Consider the following 17,866-nt stretch of genomic DNA (forward strand, 5'->3'; position numbering starts at 1 on the left):
ATGAGGACCAATCACAGCAGCGAAGAACACCCGCTTCCTCTTCCGGTCTTCATATCTGGCGGGACTCTGAAGTAGGTCATGTAACACGTTTTTTTGTTGTTATTGTTTTGCACAAGAACACAAAACTTTCCTTTTCTGTGTTCTTGTTCCAAAGCAGATGACTTACAGAAACACATTAAATCAAATATATACTGCAAATGAAAGTATAGACGTTTAATGAAAACATAGTTTATAGTATTACTGTACAGGTTGATATACTTTAATGGAGCTTTCTGTTGTACGAAGTGTTCTATAATTACTGACATTTAGAAAAAACAGTTACAACTATAACTATTTTTTATATCACAATGCAGAACTGAGAAAGCAAATACTCAGAACTTTTACTAAGTAAAAGTTTACTAATATCAGAAGCAGTGCAGAAACGTTTAGTTACAATGAAAAGACATGTTCAAATACAAAGTGCAGATATGTTTCCAAGATACAAAACTTCTACTAATACAGGACACTGTGTCTCCAAATAATACATTCTATCATTTGAACTTTTTTATATAAAGTATCAAGATTTATTTGAAATATGTGTTTATATGTCTGATAGGTTGGTCGCTCCATCTTTTAAAACCAGGTTTTTGAAGCTGAATGTACATTTTCCGTTCTAATAATATATACACTGGTGTACGTTAAAAGAAAAAGTTACTGCCACTACAAATCCATCCAGAAGGTGGCGATAGAGCACCCTGGACTTGTTTACCAATTTGAATAAACGCCAGAAGAAGAAGAAGACTGGAGTGTGCGGAGACGTCTCACACTGAGAAAATGTAAATTTTCATTCATTTTGACATGAGCTGTGGTTCAGCGGAGGTCTGACAGGTTTTCTATGACAGCGGAGCGTCTTCACCAGCTGTTACTGGATGAACATGAGCTCTACGCTGCAGGGAAGAGTCGTTAGTTGCTAAACGGTAAAAGCTAGAAATAACAGAATGAGCCAGTTTGTGTGAACATTTAAATCGATCCCGGATGAACTTCATCAAAACAGCTCAAAGTCCGACATGCCTTTAAAGACCTGTGCTGCCAGGGCCGCATCCAAAGTCTGGGACCAGAACAGACTTTTGAACGCCAGTGATGGATTGTTGTGTTGAAACAGCTCTGCTGGCTGCGGTAACCCACGGACTCTGTGCCTCCCTCGGGTCTTCTCCTCTTTAGCGTCCGCCTCTCCTCCACTTCCTGTGTGGGTTCCCCTCCTACGTTGCTCCACCAGTTAGTTTGGACACGTAACTGTTAGCGACAGCGGAGAGACAGCTGTGTCCTCAGCCATGTCCAGGTCCAGTCGGCGGTACAAACCACTGCAGCACAGCAACGGCAGCGGCTCTCTCCCCGGCTGTGAACGGGTGCGGATGCCCCGGGCCCGGGTGCTGCTGTTCTGTCTGCTCGGTGTTCTGGTGCTGGCGGTAGTGCTGGGAGTCTACCTGTCCAACGACACCGCAGGGAGTCAGGTGAACCGCATGCCAGCCGCAGATCTGCCCAAAGACAGGGTAAGACATGTAAACATGGACACAAGGATGTTTAGACTGCGGTTACTCTCCCTGTAATATTGTCCCTGTCACCCCGCTGTAGTTATTTAACATTTTGATGAAGGGGTCCCACAGTGTGCACAGCAGCAACAGCATCTGGTTTAAATTTCAGCCTGAGATATTTGTACTATTACTGAAGAAAATATCTAATGTCTTCTTTTACCACCAGAATAACACGTGTGTGGTGGTTTAGACCGATTCATTATCTATTTATAACGACAATCATAAATAATTCTACACAAACCAGTGTGCCAGAGTACACAGTGCAGCTGCCAAACAAGGAGCAGGTATCAATGAAGTCATTAGTCAATAATTAAATTATTCTTATTTGAGCACATTCTGCCTTTTTCTGTTTTATAATATTGTCAGGTGAACATGTCTTGTTAGTTTGAGGGGTTTTTTTTCATTATTTTGAAATAGGAAATAGGTAAAGGAGATTAGAGATAAATGTTTAAAATAACTATGAATATGTTTTTTTTCTGGTTTATGTTGGGATCAGTTATAGATCATGTGTCAGCAGGAACATAGAATGACAGTATTATTAAATAATGAAATGTATGTGAAAAGATGGATGTCCCAGAACCTCCTCTGTCCAACAAACATCTGGAGGACTGGGTTTCCTTTTGTTTTTGTCTTCTTGTTCCTGATCACTGATCATTTCTCTCCTCCAGTTGTCCCACAAACCCAGTAAGTGTTCTCCGGCTCAGATCCGCCGTCTGGCCTCTCAGGTGGATGGTACTCGTCTGTGGGAGACTCACTTGCGGCCCATCCTCATAGAGAGGCTCCCGGGGACACAGGGCAGTCTGGCAGTGCAGCAGGTGTGTGTAACTACTTTTTAGTTTTTGTACACACTCTCCTATCTTCATTTCTAACTCTCAGCTCTACTTCACAGCACATCATCTCCACCCTGTCCTCACTGTCTGCTGGCTGGTCCATAGACCTGGACTCCTTTCAGTCTCCAACCCCTCGTGGCAAAGTCACCTTCACCAACATCGTGACCACTCTGGATCCCTCTGCCCCTCGGAGGCTACTCCTGGCCTGCCACTATGACTCCAAGGTCCTGCCTCCAGACCCCCGGGCACCAGAGAAGGTGTTCCTGGGGGCCAGTGACTCCGCAGTGCCCTGTGCTATGATCTTGGAGCTCGCCACCTCTCTGGATTCCCAGCTCAAATCATTCAAACAGCAGGTAGGTGTGGTGTCTACTTTTTCGATATTCGATGTTGAAGAGAAAAGGTCTTGGATGCTGATGGCAGTAGGTTTTTCTCTCTCTCGTTTCATCGCTCTGCCTCAGAGGCTGCAGCACAGGATGGAAAATGCTGACTCTAACCCCTTTTTTTGAGTGCAGCAGTCATCTGGATATAGCCCCATCTCTCTAGAGGCTGTGATTAATGTAGTTACTGTAGGGATACACACACTGCGACAACACTGCAGAAACCAGAGCCGACCATAGTTACTGTGTATTTAAAGTTAAGTACTTTTCTCCTTTTTTCCTTTTAGAAACTCCCAGTTTCTCTTCAGCTGGTGTTTTTTGATGGTGAGGAATCGTTTGAGGAGTGGACGGCCACAGACTCGCTGTACGGCTCTCGACACCTGGCTGAGCGCATGGCTGTAACGCCTCACCCTGCGGCCCCCTCACACGCCACCATGCTCCAGGCTGTGGTGAGGAAACTGCAGACAGAAATACACATCCTGTGTAGTGTTGTCCTCCCACCCAGACACACTGAATTATATATGCCCAGGCTGGATTTAGATGTCTGCTGTAAAAGCTTGATCCCAGCAGTCAGGTGGACTAACCACCCTAACCCAAATCTACTTACAGCTTCTTTGCTTTTGACTCTAGGACCTCTTTGTGCTGCTCGACCTGCTCGGTGGTCCTGATCCACTGATTGCAAATCACTTTGATAACACCGCGCGCTGGTTTGACCGCCTGATCGCTGCAGGTACAGTTAGGACTGCCTGTAACTCTCTCATCAATATTTAAATCCTTCCCTGAACTCGACCTCTGTCTCTGTCCTCACTCCCAGAGAAGAGACTCCATCGACAAGGCCTCCTGACGTCTCACCCCTCAGAGCAGACGTACTTTAGAAAGGACGTGTACCTTGGACCCGTGCAGGATGATCACATCCCTTTTCTTCACAAAGGTGAGTGGCAGCCTGCTCCTGGAGGCTCAGGAGGTTTATTCCCCAACCCCTGCTACTGCAGCTCGCTCCCTGCTGTAGTGTCTCAGACAGGGCACGATACTGTCTTATCTCTTATAGTCATGTTCAAAAGCTATTACACCCTCTTCTAATTCTTTGTTTTTTTTGTGTAAAAACATGATAAAAATCCATCTGATCATGGTGGGTCTATGTAGTAGGCAAAAACAACTTTAGCAGGTGTGAACATGACTGTACTTTCAGCTCAGGGCTGTGGTTTTGTCCTGCAGGGTGCAGAAGGGAACCAGTTCCTCCTGTCTTCAAGTCATGATTAAACAAACTTATTTCCAGAAAACCCTGAGGTCGCCATTAACCAGACCTCGGCTGTTTTGCCTCCTACACGTTAGCTGTAGCGCTGCCTCTGGCATCTATGGATGTGAAATGCACTTATTGTCTAACACAAAGATCGAAGGCAGTGTTGCAGTAAGTCATACCACTGTTGTGTTATGATGTAGGTCAGCCTGAAAGGTGGCACCATCCTGCCTACAGAGTCAAGCAGAGTTTTCAGTTAGCTCTTTTCAGCAAGGTAACCTTCACAAATAAATAACCCTTTTTTTAGTCTAAATGCTATCAGCAAAAGGAAATAGCTCATGTTACTAAATAGATGAACTACACCACAGTCATGGTGCTCTTTATTGAGAAGCATAAAAAAAGAGTGGTGGTTCACAGATCGATTTCCTGTCATGGTTAAAGTGAAGACAATGCTAAAACGTTGTATGAGTGTCCTGTATGTGCACAGTGTTCTCAGGTTGTCTGTGACATTGGCATAAAAATGTCACAGACATTTTTAAACACTGCTCCACCTTCTCCTTCTTGTAATGTTGTGATCACTTCCCAAAAAAAAGCTAAATAAGAACCCACAAACCATTGGGTGATGTCACAGCAGCTTCCTCTTTATGTATAACACATGCTGTGAGTCATCATCGCTGCCTTCATCTTTGCTTCGCAGGCGTCCCTGTGCTACATGTGATCGCCACGCCTTTCCCACAGTTCTGGCACACCCTGGATGACACAGAGGAGAACATGCACCGCCCCACTGTGGAGAACCTGACGAAGATCATGGCTGTGTTTCTGGCAGAGTATCTTGGCTTCTGAAGAGGAAGAAACAAGACTCCGGTGATATGAACTAAACTGAACTGGAACACCAGCTGAGTTTTACCAAAGACTTGCCTTTGCTGGACTGTCCTTGGTCTCATGTGGTGGATGAGTTGGAGACATTTTGCTGAATGTTACATGAAGTCTTAATTAAGAAGGTGTTGTACGAGCTCATTCGCATCGTACCTGAGGAGTAGCTGGGACATACTGTATGTCTGAAATCATAATGAATGAACATTTTTGCTTTGTTTCTGTGAATTAAACCTTCTTAGCCTTATTGTTTACCCCGTTAATATGATGGAGATGCACTTTGTCTTCTTTAAGACAGACCTGCGATCAGCTGAGTGGCTGCTATCGCTGCTCATAGAGTGACAGATGACAGCTACTTCATATCTGTGAATAACTCCTCCTTTACATCAGTGAAGATCCTGGCTGTTATTACATGCTACCTACATTAACAAGCATCATAATGATGAGTTAAATTCAAACGGATGGTGTTTTATGTCACATTAAAGATGTTTTCTGTGTCGGCCTTAAAGTTAAAATGATTTTATTCCATTTGTCTTAAGAGTCAAAAACACTGAAGAGCTGTTTGTAGATTTTTCTTCATACGGTACACGTGGTTACATCACCAGCACCGTCCCTTTAACAAGGTAAAAACTTGTTGTGTCATGATCTGTATGTTTTGGTGTCATGTGTGAATACTGAGAATTCACTGCAGGGCTTTTTGGCACATCTGTGAACTGGCATATTGAATTCAATCATTTCAACATTTTAATGTTTTTCTGTATGAGTCATAGTGTAATGTCATGTTTTGGTAATAAATGTCCTTGACACCAGAAAATAGACTCAATTCAGTGATGGATTATTCATTTGAATGGGTACGACATGTGTGATGCAGAGGAGGTGGTTGATGACATATGGGTGGAGGGCAGCGGTACTGTGGATGTTTGCTGCCAGGAGGAGAAAAGGCATTATCAGAGGAAGGGTAGGGCTCCTCTGAAGGGCCCTCTGTGTTTGAAAACTGAGGGAGAATCAGCTGTTTCAACTGTGCAATATTTGATCATATTGCATGTCCTAATATAACCACTAGAGGCTGCTGTTTTTCCAAATTCAAACACACTTGATGTATTTTACATGACTTCAGTTTCCTGATCAATGTTATAAATAAAATGAATGACATGTTTATATGGATGAAACCTATATTAAGGTCATTGGAGGTGTTTTATTCAAAGGTGTGTGTGTGTGTGCACACTTGAGAAGGCTCCTCCATGTTGTCAGTGGCCCTGGGGTCTGATTTAAGAGGATTTTCTGTAATCGCATAAAAAAAGAATAATTACAAAGAGTTCCAATGGAAGCTGATGACATGATCTTTTACTCACATGTAAAAAAGGCCTCTGCTTTCTTGAAATTGTTACTTTTGCCACTAGAGGGAGCTCCAAATCTTGTACCTTCACTTGTGGGCAGCTGTGGTGCCGTCTATCATCACATACAGTCTTTGGTCCAGAGCCATTCCGCTTCCTGTTCATGCTACTTCTCGATCAACGGACTGATATTTGATTTCATTTCTAGCTAACATGAAATAAATAATATGTAAGTTTTGAATTGAAAAAGCCGAATGTCCTTCCTTTTTTTCTAACAGCTAAGATAATATTGAGTATAACATGCTAACATTTTACTAAGGAATGGAAATTGGTCAGTTCGCATTGCGGCTGTCTGTAACAGGAGATCCTTTTTCCTTGGCAGCCGGACTCCTCAGATATACATCTTTATAGTGGCTCTGCTGCTGCTCCATGGATGAGTTGAATCAAAATGGCGGATGCTTTAAAGAACAATAAATCGGTGCTGGCGTCACCGACTGTTTTTTAACAGTGTTTTTAGTTATTTGACTAGCCATAAAATGTGGCTACATCTACTGGTTTAAGTCATTGTTGTTTCAACTTCACAAACTATCTTTTTGGAACTCGTTCATTCTAGACCGGAAACGGACTTCTCCCCGTATAGAACTTCTCTGTTATGGGCCGCTGCCGTACGTGCGTGAGGATACGTCAGCACGTACGGCGGCACTGAGGGTGTGGACGTCAAGCAGCACTCAATCTACATAGATAACACAACGCGGCTAATAACTTCTATTCTGACTCAGTACAGTACATCGCATCAGGCAAACAAACCAGGTACGTCCACTGTAACGGATACAAAGTTCTGGTTAGTTTGACTTTCTTGAAGTACAGCATCATGGTTTGGAGGAAAATCATCAGTCAGTCAGTGTCTGATAACGGACGCAGCCCGCGGCATCGGCATAGTTAGTTAGCCTGTTAGCATAAACCTGGTTACGTCTCCCTTTTGCCAATCGTGAGATGCTGGTTTATATGTGGAGATAGTCGAGTCTTTATATTCATATCAATGTGATGGAAACGGCAAGTTTTACCTTCACGGCCTGAGGGTAGAACTGTCTAACTTATGTGAGCTTCCCCCCTCTGTGTTAGCTGGATAGCAGTGCAGCTAGTCAGGCTGGTGTTAAGGCAGTAAAGTGTTAACGGTGGACTCATTACTGTTGACACCAACGTGGAACATAGACAAACCTCAATGTTACACTTATTTAAACTATAGGTATCTATGTTAGTGTTAATCTTTTAATTTTTATTCTTTAATTAATGGTGGTTGTAATGAATCAAACTGGTCCTACTTATTTGCTAGAGTCATGCTACGTTTGGCAGCCCTGTCATAATATGTAGCTTCAGGCAATGTATTCTATTATGTATCTGCCTCTGCAGTATGTTTACATGGCTTTTCACTGCATGAACTAATGAACATTAGGGTTAGTTACAAATTAAAGTTGTATTAAATGAATTCAATCTTTCTGATGATGCATGTTTGTAAGCACGACAGGCGTTACTTAATAGTTATTTTTAACCATTTGATGGTCCAATGTTAGTCGTAGTTGAGGAAATTAAATCCCAGTTAAGTTTACTTGAAACAGCCTCTATGATGGACACTAGAGTGCACAGAAAACCCGGGGGATTATTGAAAAAATGGAAAAACTGTCAGTTTTTTCTTCAGCATTCTAGCAACTTAAAACACATAAAACCTCACAGTTCTGTAATCTTTTACATTTTTGTTCTTGATAAATCACTTCACTAACCAACAGATATACCAGCAGAATATAAAGGACATACAGAATCATGCCACTGTTTGAAATATGTCTCTACCCTGGTGCACAGTCACAGCCAGGTTTTGTGAGTCATAATGCTGTAAAATTTACACACCCAGTGTTACTAAAGTGGATAAGATTACTCAACACCAGGCCTCCTTATTTGTTGGCTCTTTTCTGTTGTTAGATCTCTACACCAAGATAAAGTGATAGAAAAGTCTTTATTGTGCTCCTTTTCATTCAGGGTTGTGTGAGTGCCACAGAGCCTCAGTGAGTGTGTCCCAGATGAGGGACTGATGCTGGCCAGGACTCACCTGAACCCCTCGGGTCACCTCTGTGGTCTGTGCCAGCTTAGTTCTGCATCTCCTGCGAGGGGTGCACCATAAGAGAAGAATACTCTGGTCAACATGGACGATATCTTCACTCAGTGCCGGGAGGGCAATGCAGTTGCAGTCCGTTTATGGCTGGACAATACAGAGAATGACCTCAATCAAGGGTGAGTCACCATTTTATATTTTGTGCAGTTTGTTAATGGCAAAATGAAAGTGAAAATATACCGTGCAGTAATGATATCGCATAGCTGCCTGATTATATTTTTTTTCAGGTTGCTGGTATCTTAATTCTGTAGCCAGATTACTGCACACTTGTACTTTGCATGAGGCTTGTCACAGCATGACTTAGTGATGCCAGATATCGTTCAAGTATGTCTTTGCTTTCCTAAAACTCTTAACCCTCTGGTGAGAGGCTGAGAGCCCGCCATTACTGTCCCCAGCGAGATTGTGGCCTGAGATTGAACCCATTTCCTTGCAGGCATATGTTTATGTCCAGAATGCCAGTGGAGTAATTCAAAAGCATGATGCTGGACAGGAAGCATGCTGTGATTGTGCAGCTAGTCACGCTCATGCTTGTTACTGCAATTAAAAACAGAAATCTTGAGTCTTCAGTTTTGATTTAGTCGTTTTGATTCGACACATTCAGTAAACAAACCCTTCTGTCTGATGTTTTATGTCAGCAGTCAGACTACGGCCTCTTTTCTTCTATCCTCAACTGACTTGGAAAAACTTGGCAGAGTTTGCGAGTTCAGCCTTGATGGCCACCCACGAGTCTTGTCTTTTGGGTGTTTCTGTCCTAGAATTAGACTACCGGTATTTGTTTTCAAACCAAACAAAAGAAAGGCTGAATTAATCCATTTAGTTACATTGACTGTGTTCCTTGGAGCTGCATCTTTGTGACTCTTTTCTTTACATTTTATGTATTTTTGGTAAAAACGTTGACACAAAAAGTACATTGACTTAAAGAGAGATTATATTTACAACCTCCAAGTTTGTTATCATTTCATTTCAAGTTTATCGGGATCTCTTTATGTTTTACATTGAATGCATTTGCAAAATCAAATATGTAGGAATGTATGTGGCAGCCTTTAAATTCACATACAAATAAGGTGGTTGTAATCAAGGGTAGCAACTAAGCAATAATTTTACAATAAAAAGAGAGGATATGAAAACATGCCTTCTGGGGCAAAGAGAAGTCTCTTAGTTTTCTTGTTCAATGCATTTTAGGTTGAGGTTAGATAAGACTGAAGATAACAAAGGAATTACATGTTTTTAACTTTAAAAGAGTTGCCCATACAGGATGTGATAAATGATACCACAACACATAAGCACATGTGAGATGCCAAAGTCTAAGAATTTGCAGAGATTTTTTCATGTTTTTTTTACTCGGCTTTGTTTCTTCCTTTTTGTTTTATGTGTCCTTTTCTTAACTGATTGCAGTGAGTTGACATGGAAACATGCATCCCACATATGACTCGCCCATTAGCTGATTACATGTCAAGCTCCCTTTTCCGCTTGATATATCTCCCCCTGTGGGTGAAACACATTCATTCTCTCTGCCTTTCCCTTAGTTTCCCTGCAGAATGTGTACTAATTCTTCACTTTGTTTGATTAACCCACTGTTTTCTGGCCTATCAGATCCCCTCTCTAATATATTCTGTGATCCTCGATGATGGTGTTTACACTGATGTAACTCCTACTCAAAGAGTAGTAGTGGAATGCTAGATCTCCTTACAAGGAGTAACGCAGAGGCCTCAAGGGATATATCTACCACCTACCAAAACTGAGAGAGAGAAGGGGGAGGAGATTATTGTAGTGGGCAGGGCCGGAAGAGACAGAGAATCTTTGTGTGTGGGGCCAAATAGTGAATTTTTCAAAAGAGGAATGTGCAGCCATAGCAGGGCCATCACCTTCCCCTCCTCCACTGATATGTTTCCTGTATTTGTCTCCCAGTGGTATTAGATAGCTGCACTCATTTCCCCTCAACTCTACTGCCAAGTTTAATTACAAAGTTTAAAAGTTTCTCCAAAGTATTTGCAACGTATGCTTCTCGTTGCATTTCTGGTCGTATCTGGATGTCAATGGTGTTTCCATTAACTTTTCATTAGTGGAGAAATTTTTGAATTTGAATTTTGAATTAATCTAAAAATTAATCTGTTTTGTTTCTGCTGCTTCTTGTCCTTTTGTTAAAATTTTCTATGAATATATTTTTCATCTGAGGCCAGTTATTTGATCTGGCGTAGATGTGTGCTCAGAGACATAGAGTGTGCAGACAGGCGCTGTTCCTCTGGCTCTTCAGTCTGCCAAACTGAGCTCTGCTGGCAGGTGGAAGTGCCTGAAATAAATTACCGCAGTCAGTGTGGAGGGGGTGAGCAGGAGAAAACCCTGGCACTCAAGTGCCTCTGGGTTTGGAGGATGAAGTTAGCTTAGATGGAAAATCCATCCTATATAAAGTGCCCTGGAACAGATATGCACACTAAAACCAGAGGGCTGCTCATGACTTCATGAACCTCCAAAGTACATTTCCAGCAGTTTTTGATGGACTGGAGCCCACAAATAATCATCAGTCAGTTGCAACTTTGGACTAAAATCTAATTCGTCTTTTGCTTTGTGTGTTGTGAAAAACTGGACTGGGATACACCTCATCATACTAAAATGAAGGATATAATAAGTAAAAATCCTCAGATTAAACCTGTTGGCTTGTGCTTTGTTGTGACTGGATGGTAAAGGAATCAGCTCATGCTGTGTGCGCCAGTGTGTTATGTTTGAAATTGACTGAAGTGGTTCAGCTTTTTGCTTCATTCTGTGGTTGTAATAAAAAGGGTCATTTAGTGTGTAATAAGACCATTTGAAGCTGGACTGATGCACATAGAACATTAAATTGTAAAATGAACCACTGAGTAGCATTGAACTCAATTTCAGTTTCTGTTTTGTTTTAGTTATTTGGAGACCTGCAATTAGTTATGAAGAAAAGATATCAAATCATTTCATTAATCTAAAGAGTACTTATTTATTTCAGCTCAGATTATTTACAAATGATGAATTTGACATAATACAGACCAGGATGATTTTTCTGTTTATTATATGCAGCCTTGCTTATAAAGTGCTGTCAAATACTTGACTCTTTCCTTACTTCCTCAAGCTCAGCACTGAAGGCTAATAAAGTCACAGAAGTGAGTCTGTGAGTTTTTTCCTCTCTTAAGCTAATTAGTTTTTAGGATTTGGCCTTTTGGTTCTGGCAGGAAATTAGACTCTGAGCAGATCTGGTGTGGCAGCAGCAGGTCGCACAGATAGATGTGTGTTGTGTGCTGTGACTGAGGGTCTCTGTGGGGCGCTTGACGCTGTTTTGAGCCGAGCTCTGCAGGATGTGTGAATACAAGCCAGTGAATTGATGGAGGGGGAGGCAGAAAGTTCAAATTCCTGCAGATTTATAATACTCCCTTAGTTCACAGATCCTATTATTATGCTGTCTGCCCACTCATCCTTTCAGAACAAGTGCATAACTTTATTAGCAGGAGGACTGTGTGGTGTCAGTGAGACTCACATGCAAAGAAAAGAGGAACATATCAGTACAGTCCAGCTGTTTTTGTAGAAGACCGACAGGGTTTCTACAACTTCATAAGAAGGATGTGACCGGTCAAATGGAAGTGTCACAATCACACACTGCAGCTGGCAAGTGTGAAGTGGGTCTCACTGGGCTTTATAAGGGCTTGAGTTTGTCCTGTGCTTTTTCTTCTCCTGATTGACTCTCTGTCACTCTGCTGTTCTCATGTCTTAATCTCTCTGTTGTCATCTCTTTTTCACTGATGTAGTGCTCCATCAGTCTCTCTGACATGTAATCAAGTCCACTGTCCTACATGTGTCCCTGCCAGCACCACTGACACTGACACACAGAGGAATCATGACTATTAGAGGCGTATTAGCTGTTGTCAAAACTTCCTTTTTTTGTTTTCGAACACAGAAATGACAGAAGTAACTTCTTGTTTATTGTGCAACTCAGCTAAAATGATCTTTTGGAAAAATCAAACCTTTGTAGTCATACTTTGTAGCATCAATTCCTGCTGTGCTAAAAACTATGAACATTTTCTGTCCCTGTAGAGATGACCATGGCTTCAGCCCTCTACACTGGGCATGCAGAGAGGGTCGCTCCAGTGTGGTCGACATGCTCATCATGAGAGGTGCACGCATCAACGTCATGAACCGGGGAGACGACACACCTCTGCACCTGGCCTCCAGCCACGGACATCGGGACATAGTGGGAAAGGTAGGGTTCATTTAAACTTGATGCCTGTGAGAATATTTGCTCTCTCCCAATTATTACAGCATTGTTATTGTCACTCTGGTAATTTATGAATTGCACTATTACCACTGTTCATACGTCAAATCAAAACTTGTGTATTGTGTCCACAACACAAGAGAAGCTGGTGATGGAGCAGTGCAACAGCCAGGCCTTAACAGGGTGCTGTAAGTTAGAGAAGGATATTGTGAAATGAATGATGTAATCTGAACAGCAATTATAAATACAGAAGTCTTGTCAGTTCTTGCCGTTCTATCATCAGCAAACCAGCTTTTTGAGACCAGAACAAGCAGTTCATGGGGTGAAAGTTTAAATTTTTGGAAACATTTCTTACAGAAACAAGTTTAATGATCCACATATTTGTGTACAATAAGTAGCTTTGGTGTCAGTGGCCACACAGGTATAGATTCACCTTTGCAGCATATAAAACTACAGCGGGGTTTGATGGAATTGCTCCGTTAGTGAAGTACAGGTGTGAATGCTGCCATCTGAACAAATAGGAGGACCTCTGAACTCTGGATGGGTCTGAAATGGGAAAGTAAATGCATCATAACAAACCAAAAACAGTCCTAAAAGAATGTCATTTGACAACATAGAAAGAGTGGTATATGCTAAGAGAGGGAACCAAGCTACACAGTCTGGCTTGTAGGACTTCGTGCAGCTATGACTTTAATGTTTTTGTAAAGCAGGTCTGGTTTGTGTTTGTGTTGCATAGTAGGCATCTGCTACAGGCCATCTGATTAAGAATAGCTGCTGGGCAGCTATTGAGTTTAATATTAGGCATGTCTCAATACCTCTGGTATGTATCCACAGGCAAGACAGCCTTCCCTGATTTTTCTTGGCAGTATTGAGAATCATCTCTGTGTACAGCCCAAACAAGATCTGACCAGCCTCGCTTTGCATATAATCCTTTGTTTCTCCTTCTTTTAGCTGATTCAGTGCAAAGCAGACACCAATGCAGCCAATGAACACGGAAACACACCACTGCATTATGCATGCTTCTGGGGCCAAGACCAAGTGGCTGAGGTTAGTGCGCCCCCTGGTGGATTTAAAGCAAAGGCTTTGTATTACAATATTGCTGTGAACGGTTTTTCTGTGTTTTCTAGGATCTTGTGACGAACGGAGCTCAGGTGAGCATTTGTAACAAATATGGGGAAACTCCTCTGGACAAGGCCAAACCTCATCTGTCTGAACTTCTCAGAGGTATCCAACCTGCCTTTTTACTAATCAATATTTTATTAGTTGTAAATGGATCTGCGTTAGTCAACTGTCTATGTCTATTTCTCTACTGTCCAGATAAGGCTGAGAAACTGGGACAGAACTTGACTAAAATTCCCTTCAAAGATACGTTCTGGAAAGGCACCACCAGAACTCGACCCCGTAAGTGAAGTCAACTCATAAAACACATTATTAGCTGACCATTTTCCATGAAAGAAAACAAAATGTCCCATGTTGGCCTCCCTACTAATGTTTCTGTGGGTTTTGAAGGTTCCACTTCTGCTTGGTCTTGTTTAAAATTCCACATTAATAATGAGGTTTGTTTCAGTTTTAACTTGTCACTTAGGTTTGTCTCTGTCCTCTGTTTGTAGGTAATGGCACGTTGAACAAACATGCAGGCATTGACTACAAACAGCTCTCTCTTGTTTCAAAAATCAATGAGAACCAGTCTGGGGAGGTACTTTGTATTTGTTTTTGTATTGTATCATGCCAGATGTTTATGCAGAGTAGCTGATTCATTTTTTTTACTTTTTCCATAGCTGTGGCAAGGGCGCTGGCAAGGGAACGAAATTGTTGTTAAGGTGCTGAAAGTTCGTGACTGGACCACGAGAAAAAGCCGAGACTACAATGAGGAGTATCCCAAACTCAGGTTATTGTTTAATCCTGATTTTCTGCAACCTCTGCCCTCTGTCCCTCATTTGTCTGTTTGTACTGTGTAGACCCAGACTCTGTGTAGTATTTATTTCTGAGGAGGAGTTGCATCTCACACAAGACGTCAATTTACGTCAAATCCTCTGTGGGTTTGCCTCTTTTTGTCTGTCTGTCTGTCTATCTCCCTCCATTGTCCCTCCGTCTTGGGCTTCACCCCAGGATATTTTCCCACCCGAATGTCCTACCCATGTTGGGAGTATGTCAGTCTCCTCCTGCACCTCACCCCATCATCATCACACACTGGATGCCTTACGGCTCCCTGTACAACGTGCTGCATGAAGGCACCAGTGAGTATTTCCACTCTGGTCACAAAGTCCGTACTTGTCACCAGTTTCTGGTGATTTGCAGGGATTTGTGATTTATTGCACTATGTCATTTTGTTGCCATCACTTTTTCAGCAGCAGCGATTTCACTGTCATACTGTTTTGTAGTGAAGGAAAAAGTGGCTTAAATCTGTTGTTACTTGTTCCTAATCAGACTTTGTGGTGGACCAGACACAGGCGGTCAAATTTGCTCTGGACATTGCTTGTGGAATGGGCTTCTTACACACACTTGAACCCATGATCCCTCGCCATTATCTCAACAGCAAGAGTGTAATGGTAAGAATAAATTCTGGCTCCATCATCTGGATGATAAATCTGCGCACTTGTCATTCGTGATAACAGAGAACTGCAGCTAAAGTAAATGATGCCTGTTATGCTTTGAAGTGACATCTCGGTCAATGTTGTTGTTTCTGCAGATAGATGAAGACATGACAGCGAGGATCAGCATGGCGGACGTCAAGTTCTCCTTCCAGTGTCCTGGCAGGATGTACTCGCCTGCATGGGTAGCCCCTGAGGGTAGGCATCAATCATACAGCAGCAAATCTGAACTGACAGCTGAAGCCGCACGAGCTTCGATGTGAACGATGGATCCAGGGAACTGTAGACTGTCTGTGAGCCAAATGTAATCTACTGCTGATTTCCCCTTGAGATACGGTGAAATCCAAGCAGGATGGGAACATAAACTCATTACACAATGTGAAAATAACCAGAGAGGCACTGTCACAGCAATCCACAGAAAAAGGCACAGAAGAGTGTAGAGTGCCCACTATCACTACAAAGCAGTAACCATAGAAACAGCACCTACACGGTATGTAGTATAGTAGTATTGCTGTTATGAGCCATGAAATTGACAGAATAGAGAGCATTGCTCTTGATAAGGTACAAATGTTCAGATTTCTTGAATATAAACGAGGAAAGTAGGACAACATGGTGATGGTTTTAATAATATGATTTAAACTGGATTGATAGTATTGAAAGAAAAGCCAGTATCAGTCAGTGTTTTGGAATTGTGAGCATTAGGAGAATGAATTAAATATCCCAAACCATGATTTAAACACTTGGGTTACCTAAATAAACTCAGCTACAGTATGTACAGGAGGATGGAATACAAAACTACATCTATATGTTGATTTCTGCTTAATTCCCCTCCATGCATTCTGATGAAACGTATTAGTGCCTAAACAGATGACCTTTATTACATTGTTGAAGAAATACAATCCTGTTTCATTGTTTTTTTTACACAGGGAATTGACCCAAATTAATTTTCTGTTGCCTTTTCTATCTGTAACCTGCAGCCCGTGTTTATAATGCTGTTGTTCTAATCACAGAGATCCATCTATAGAACTTGGTTTCCATAGAAACACACACTATAGCTGCAAGCACACAGACAAAAAAAAGCCCACAGGACTCTGCTGTGGTTCCTGTGTTAATCCAGCACTTCAGCTGTCATAGTTTACAACATGAAAATACACCTTAGACACCAGACTCTATTGACAAAATGTAACCCTTCAATGCACAGGAGCTGTAGGTTTACTGCCTTCACAATGTTTTAGTTAGTCTGTTTTATTGAGAGAACTTGAGGTGGGTGAACATTACCATGTTACAACACAAAAGCCACACAGCAGTGAATAAGCAACGCCTGTGCCTTTTGTGTCCTGTCTGCTTCTTCTTATTGTGGCTGTGTCATCAGCATCATCTGGAGGTCAACTGCTGCCTACAGAAAAGTACTTCAAGCAGCCCCACCTGAAAGAAGCTGCCTTTAATTGTGACCTACATAAAGAAAAGTGCTCCCTGTTGAGTAGTTAAATAGTTAATTACATACTGCTCTTCTGACCTTCGCTGTCTGTATCCAGCCCTGCAGAAGAAGCCTGAAGAAATCAACCGTCGGTCAGCAGACATGTGGAGCTTTGCTATCCTGCTGTGGGAGCTGGTGACCAGAGAAGTGCCGTTTGCTGACCTATCCAACATGGAGATAGGCATGAAGGTGTGTAGACCGAGTACCTAATTAACTAAATGATTTAAAGGCCCGGCGAGTAAATGGTTTCAGTACTGAACTGTCTGTTCTTGGGTTTTAGGTCTCTCTGGAAGGTTTGAGGCCCACGATCCCACCTGGCATCTCACCCCACATTTGCAAGCTCATGAAGATTTGCATGAATGAAGATCCCGCTAAGAGGCCTAAATTTGACATGATTGTGCCCATTCTGGAAAAAATGCAGGACAAGTGAAAAAAACAAACACCTGGATATCTTCTTACCCCAGATTTGACTCTGATGTGGTGGTGTGGTGCTTACCAGTATTGCCTTAAATTCTCACTCTACTGCTGCATTCAAAGCCACTGTAGCTTCTGCTTCTGAGATGAGTTCAGCAGCAGTCACTTCCTTTATATCGTTTTTTTTTTTTTTCGATGTGATGTCAAGTTTATATGACTGATTTACTGTCATTGATCTGCTGTTTCTGTTATTGACTGTTCCTCTTCTAATCATATGGACTGAGTACAATCTGTCTAAGTGACTGAATAACCTGTAGAGGTCAGCATGGCAGCCTGCTCCAGTGGGTTTAAGGCCTTTTATTCAGAATGGGCTCACTATGAAAGAGTCACCCTCTTGTAGCGGTGTCTCATAATAATAAAATAAAAAAAACATAACATGTTAAACAGTGTCTTGTAGGAAAACGTTTGTTTGTTGTGCGAGTAGCAACAAACTGTAGGCAACTGGCCAAGCATGACAAATGAAACCAAGCATTTAAACATGTAAGATGACGAAAAGAACTTTGAATGCCCTTGAGTGTATGGACGGCAGCAGTGTTGTGCCATTCGGCTTGGCTGCGTAACAATAAGCTTGGCCTTGGTTTCTGACTGCATCCTGTACAACCTGCTGACAACCATTTCAGCTGTAGAGTCTTGTTTGCCACCGAAATCAAATATTGATATTTTTCCTGTGGCATGCATTGATATTTATCCATCTATATAGGTTTTTT

At 42.0% G+C, this 17,866-nt stretch overlaps 2 protein-coding genes across 2 annotated transcripts; both read left to right on the forward strand.

Annotated features, from left to right (window-relative positions):
* The first annotated feature begins 774 nt into the window (after positions 1-774).
* On the forward strand, positions 775-5,651 carry qpctla (glutaminyl-peptide cyclotransferase-like a). Its single transcript, XM_028419661.1, has 7 exons — positions 775-1,529; positions 2,240-2,386; positions 2,461-2,754; positions 3,066-3,227; positions 3,409-3,508; positions 3,593-3,709; positions 4,713-5,651. Exons 1-7 carry the CDS (start codon positions 1,311-1,313, stop codon positions 4,856-4,858), a joined length of 1,185 nt encoding a protein of 394 aa, XP_028275462.1. The 5' UTR covers positions 775-1,310; the 3' UTR covers positions 4,859-5,651.
* A 1,227-nt stretch (positions 5,652-6,878) lies between these two features.
* LOC114445260 (integrin-linked protein kinase) lies at positions 6,879-17,523 on the forward strand. The gene is made up of 13 exons (XM_028420215.1): positions 6,879-7,032; positions 8,254-8,505; positions 12,440-12,605; positions 13,569-13,664; positions 13,745-13,841; positions 13,935-14,018; positions 14,228-14,313; positions 14,396-14,505; positions 14,727-14,854; positions 15,045-15,166; positions 15,307-15,406; positions 16,744-16,874; positions 16,966-17,523. The coding sequence occupies exons 2-13, from the start codon at positions 8,417-8,419 to the stop codon at positions 17,113-17,115; spliced, it is 1,359 nt and encodes a 452-aa protein (XP_028276016.1). The 5' UTR covers positions 6,879-7,032; positions 8,254-8,416; the 3' UTR covers positions 17,116-17,523.
* Positions 17,524-17,866: the final 343 nt, after the last annotated feature.

This window comes from Parambassis ranga, chromosome 13 (genome assembly GCF_900634625.1).
Source record: "Parambassis ranga chromosome 13, fParRan2.1, whole genome shotgun sequence".
In the NCBI taxonomy this organism is placed as follows: Eukaryota; Metazoa; Chordata; class Actinopteri; family Ambassidae; genus Parambassis; species Parambassis ranga.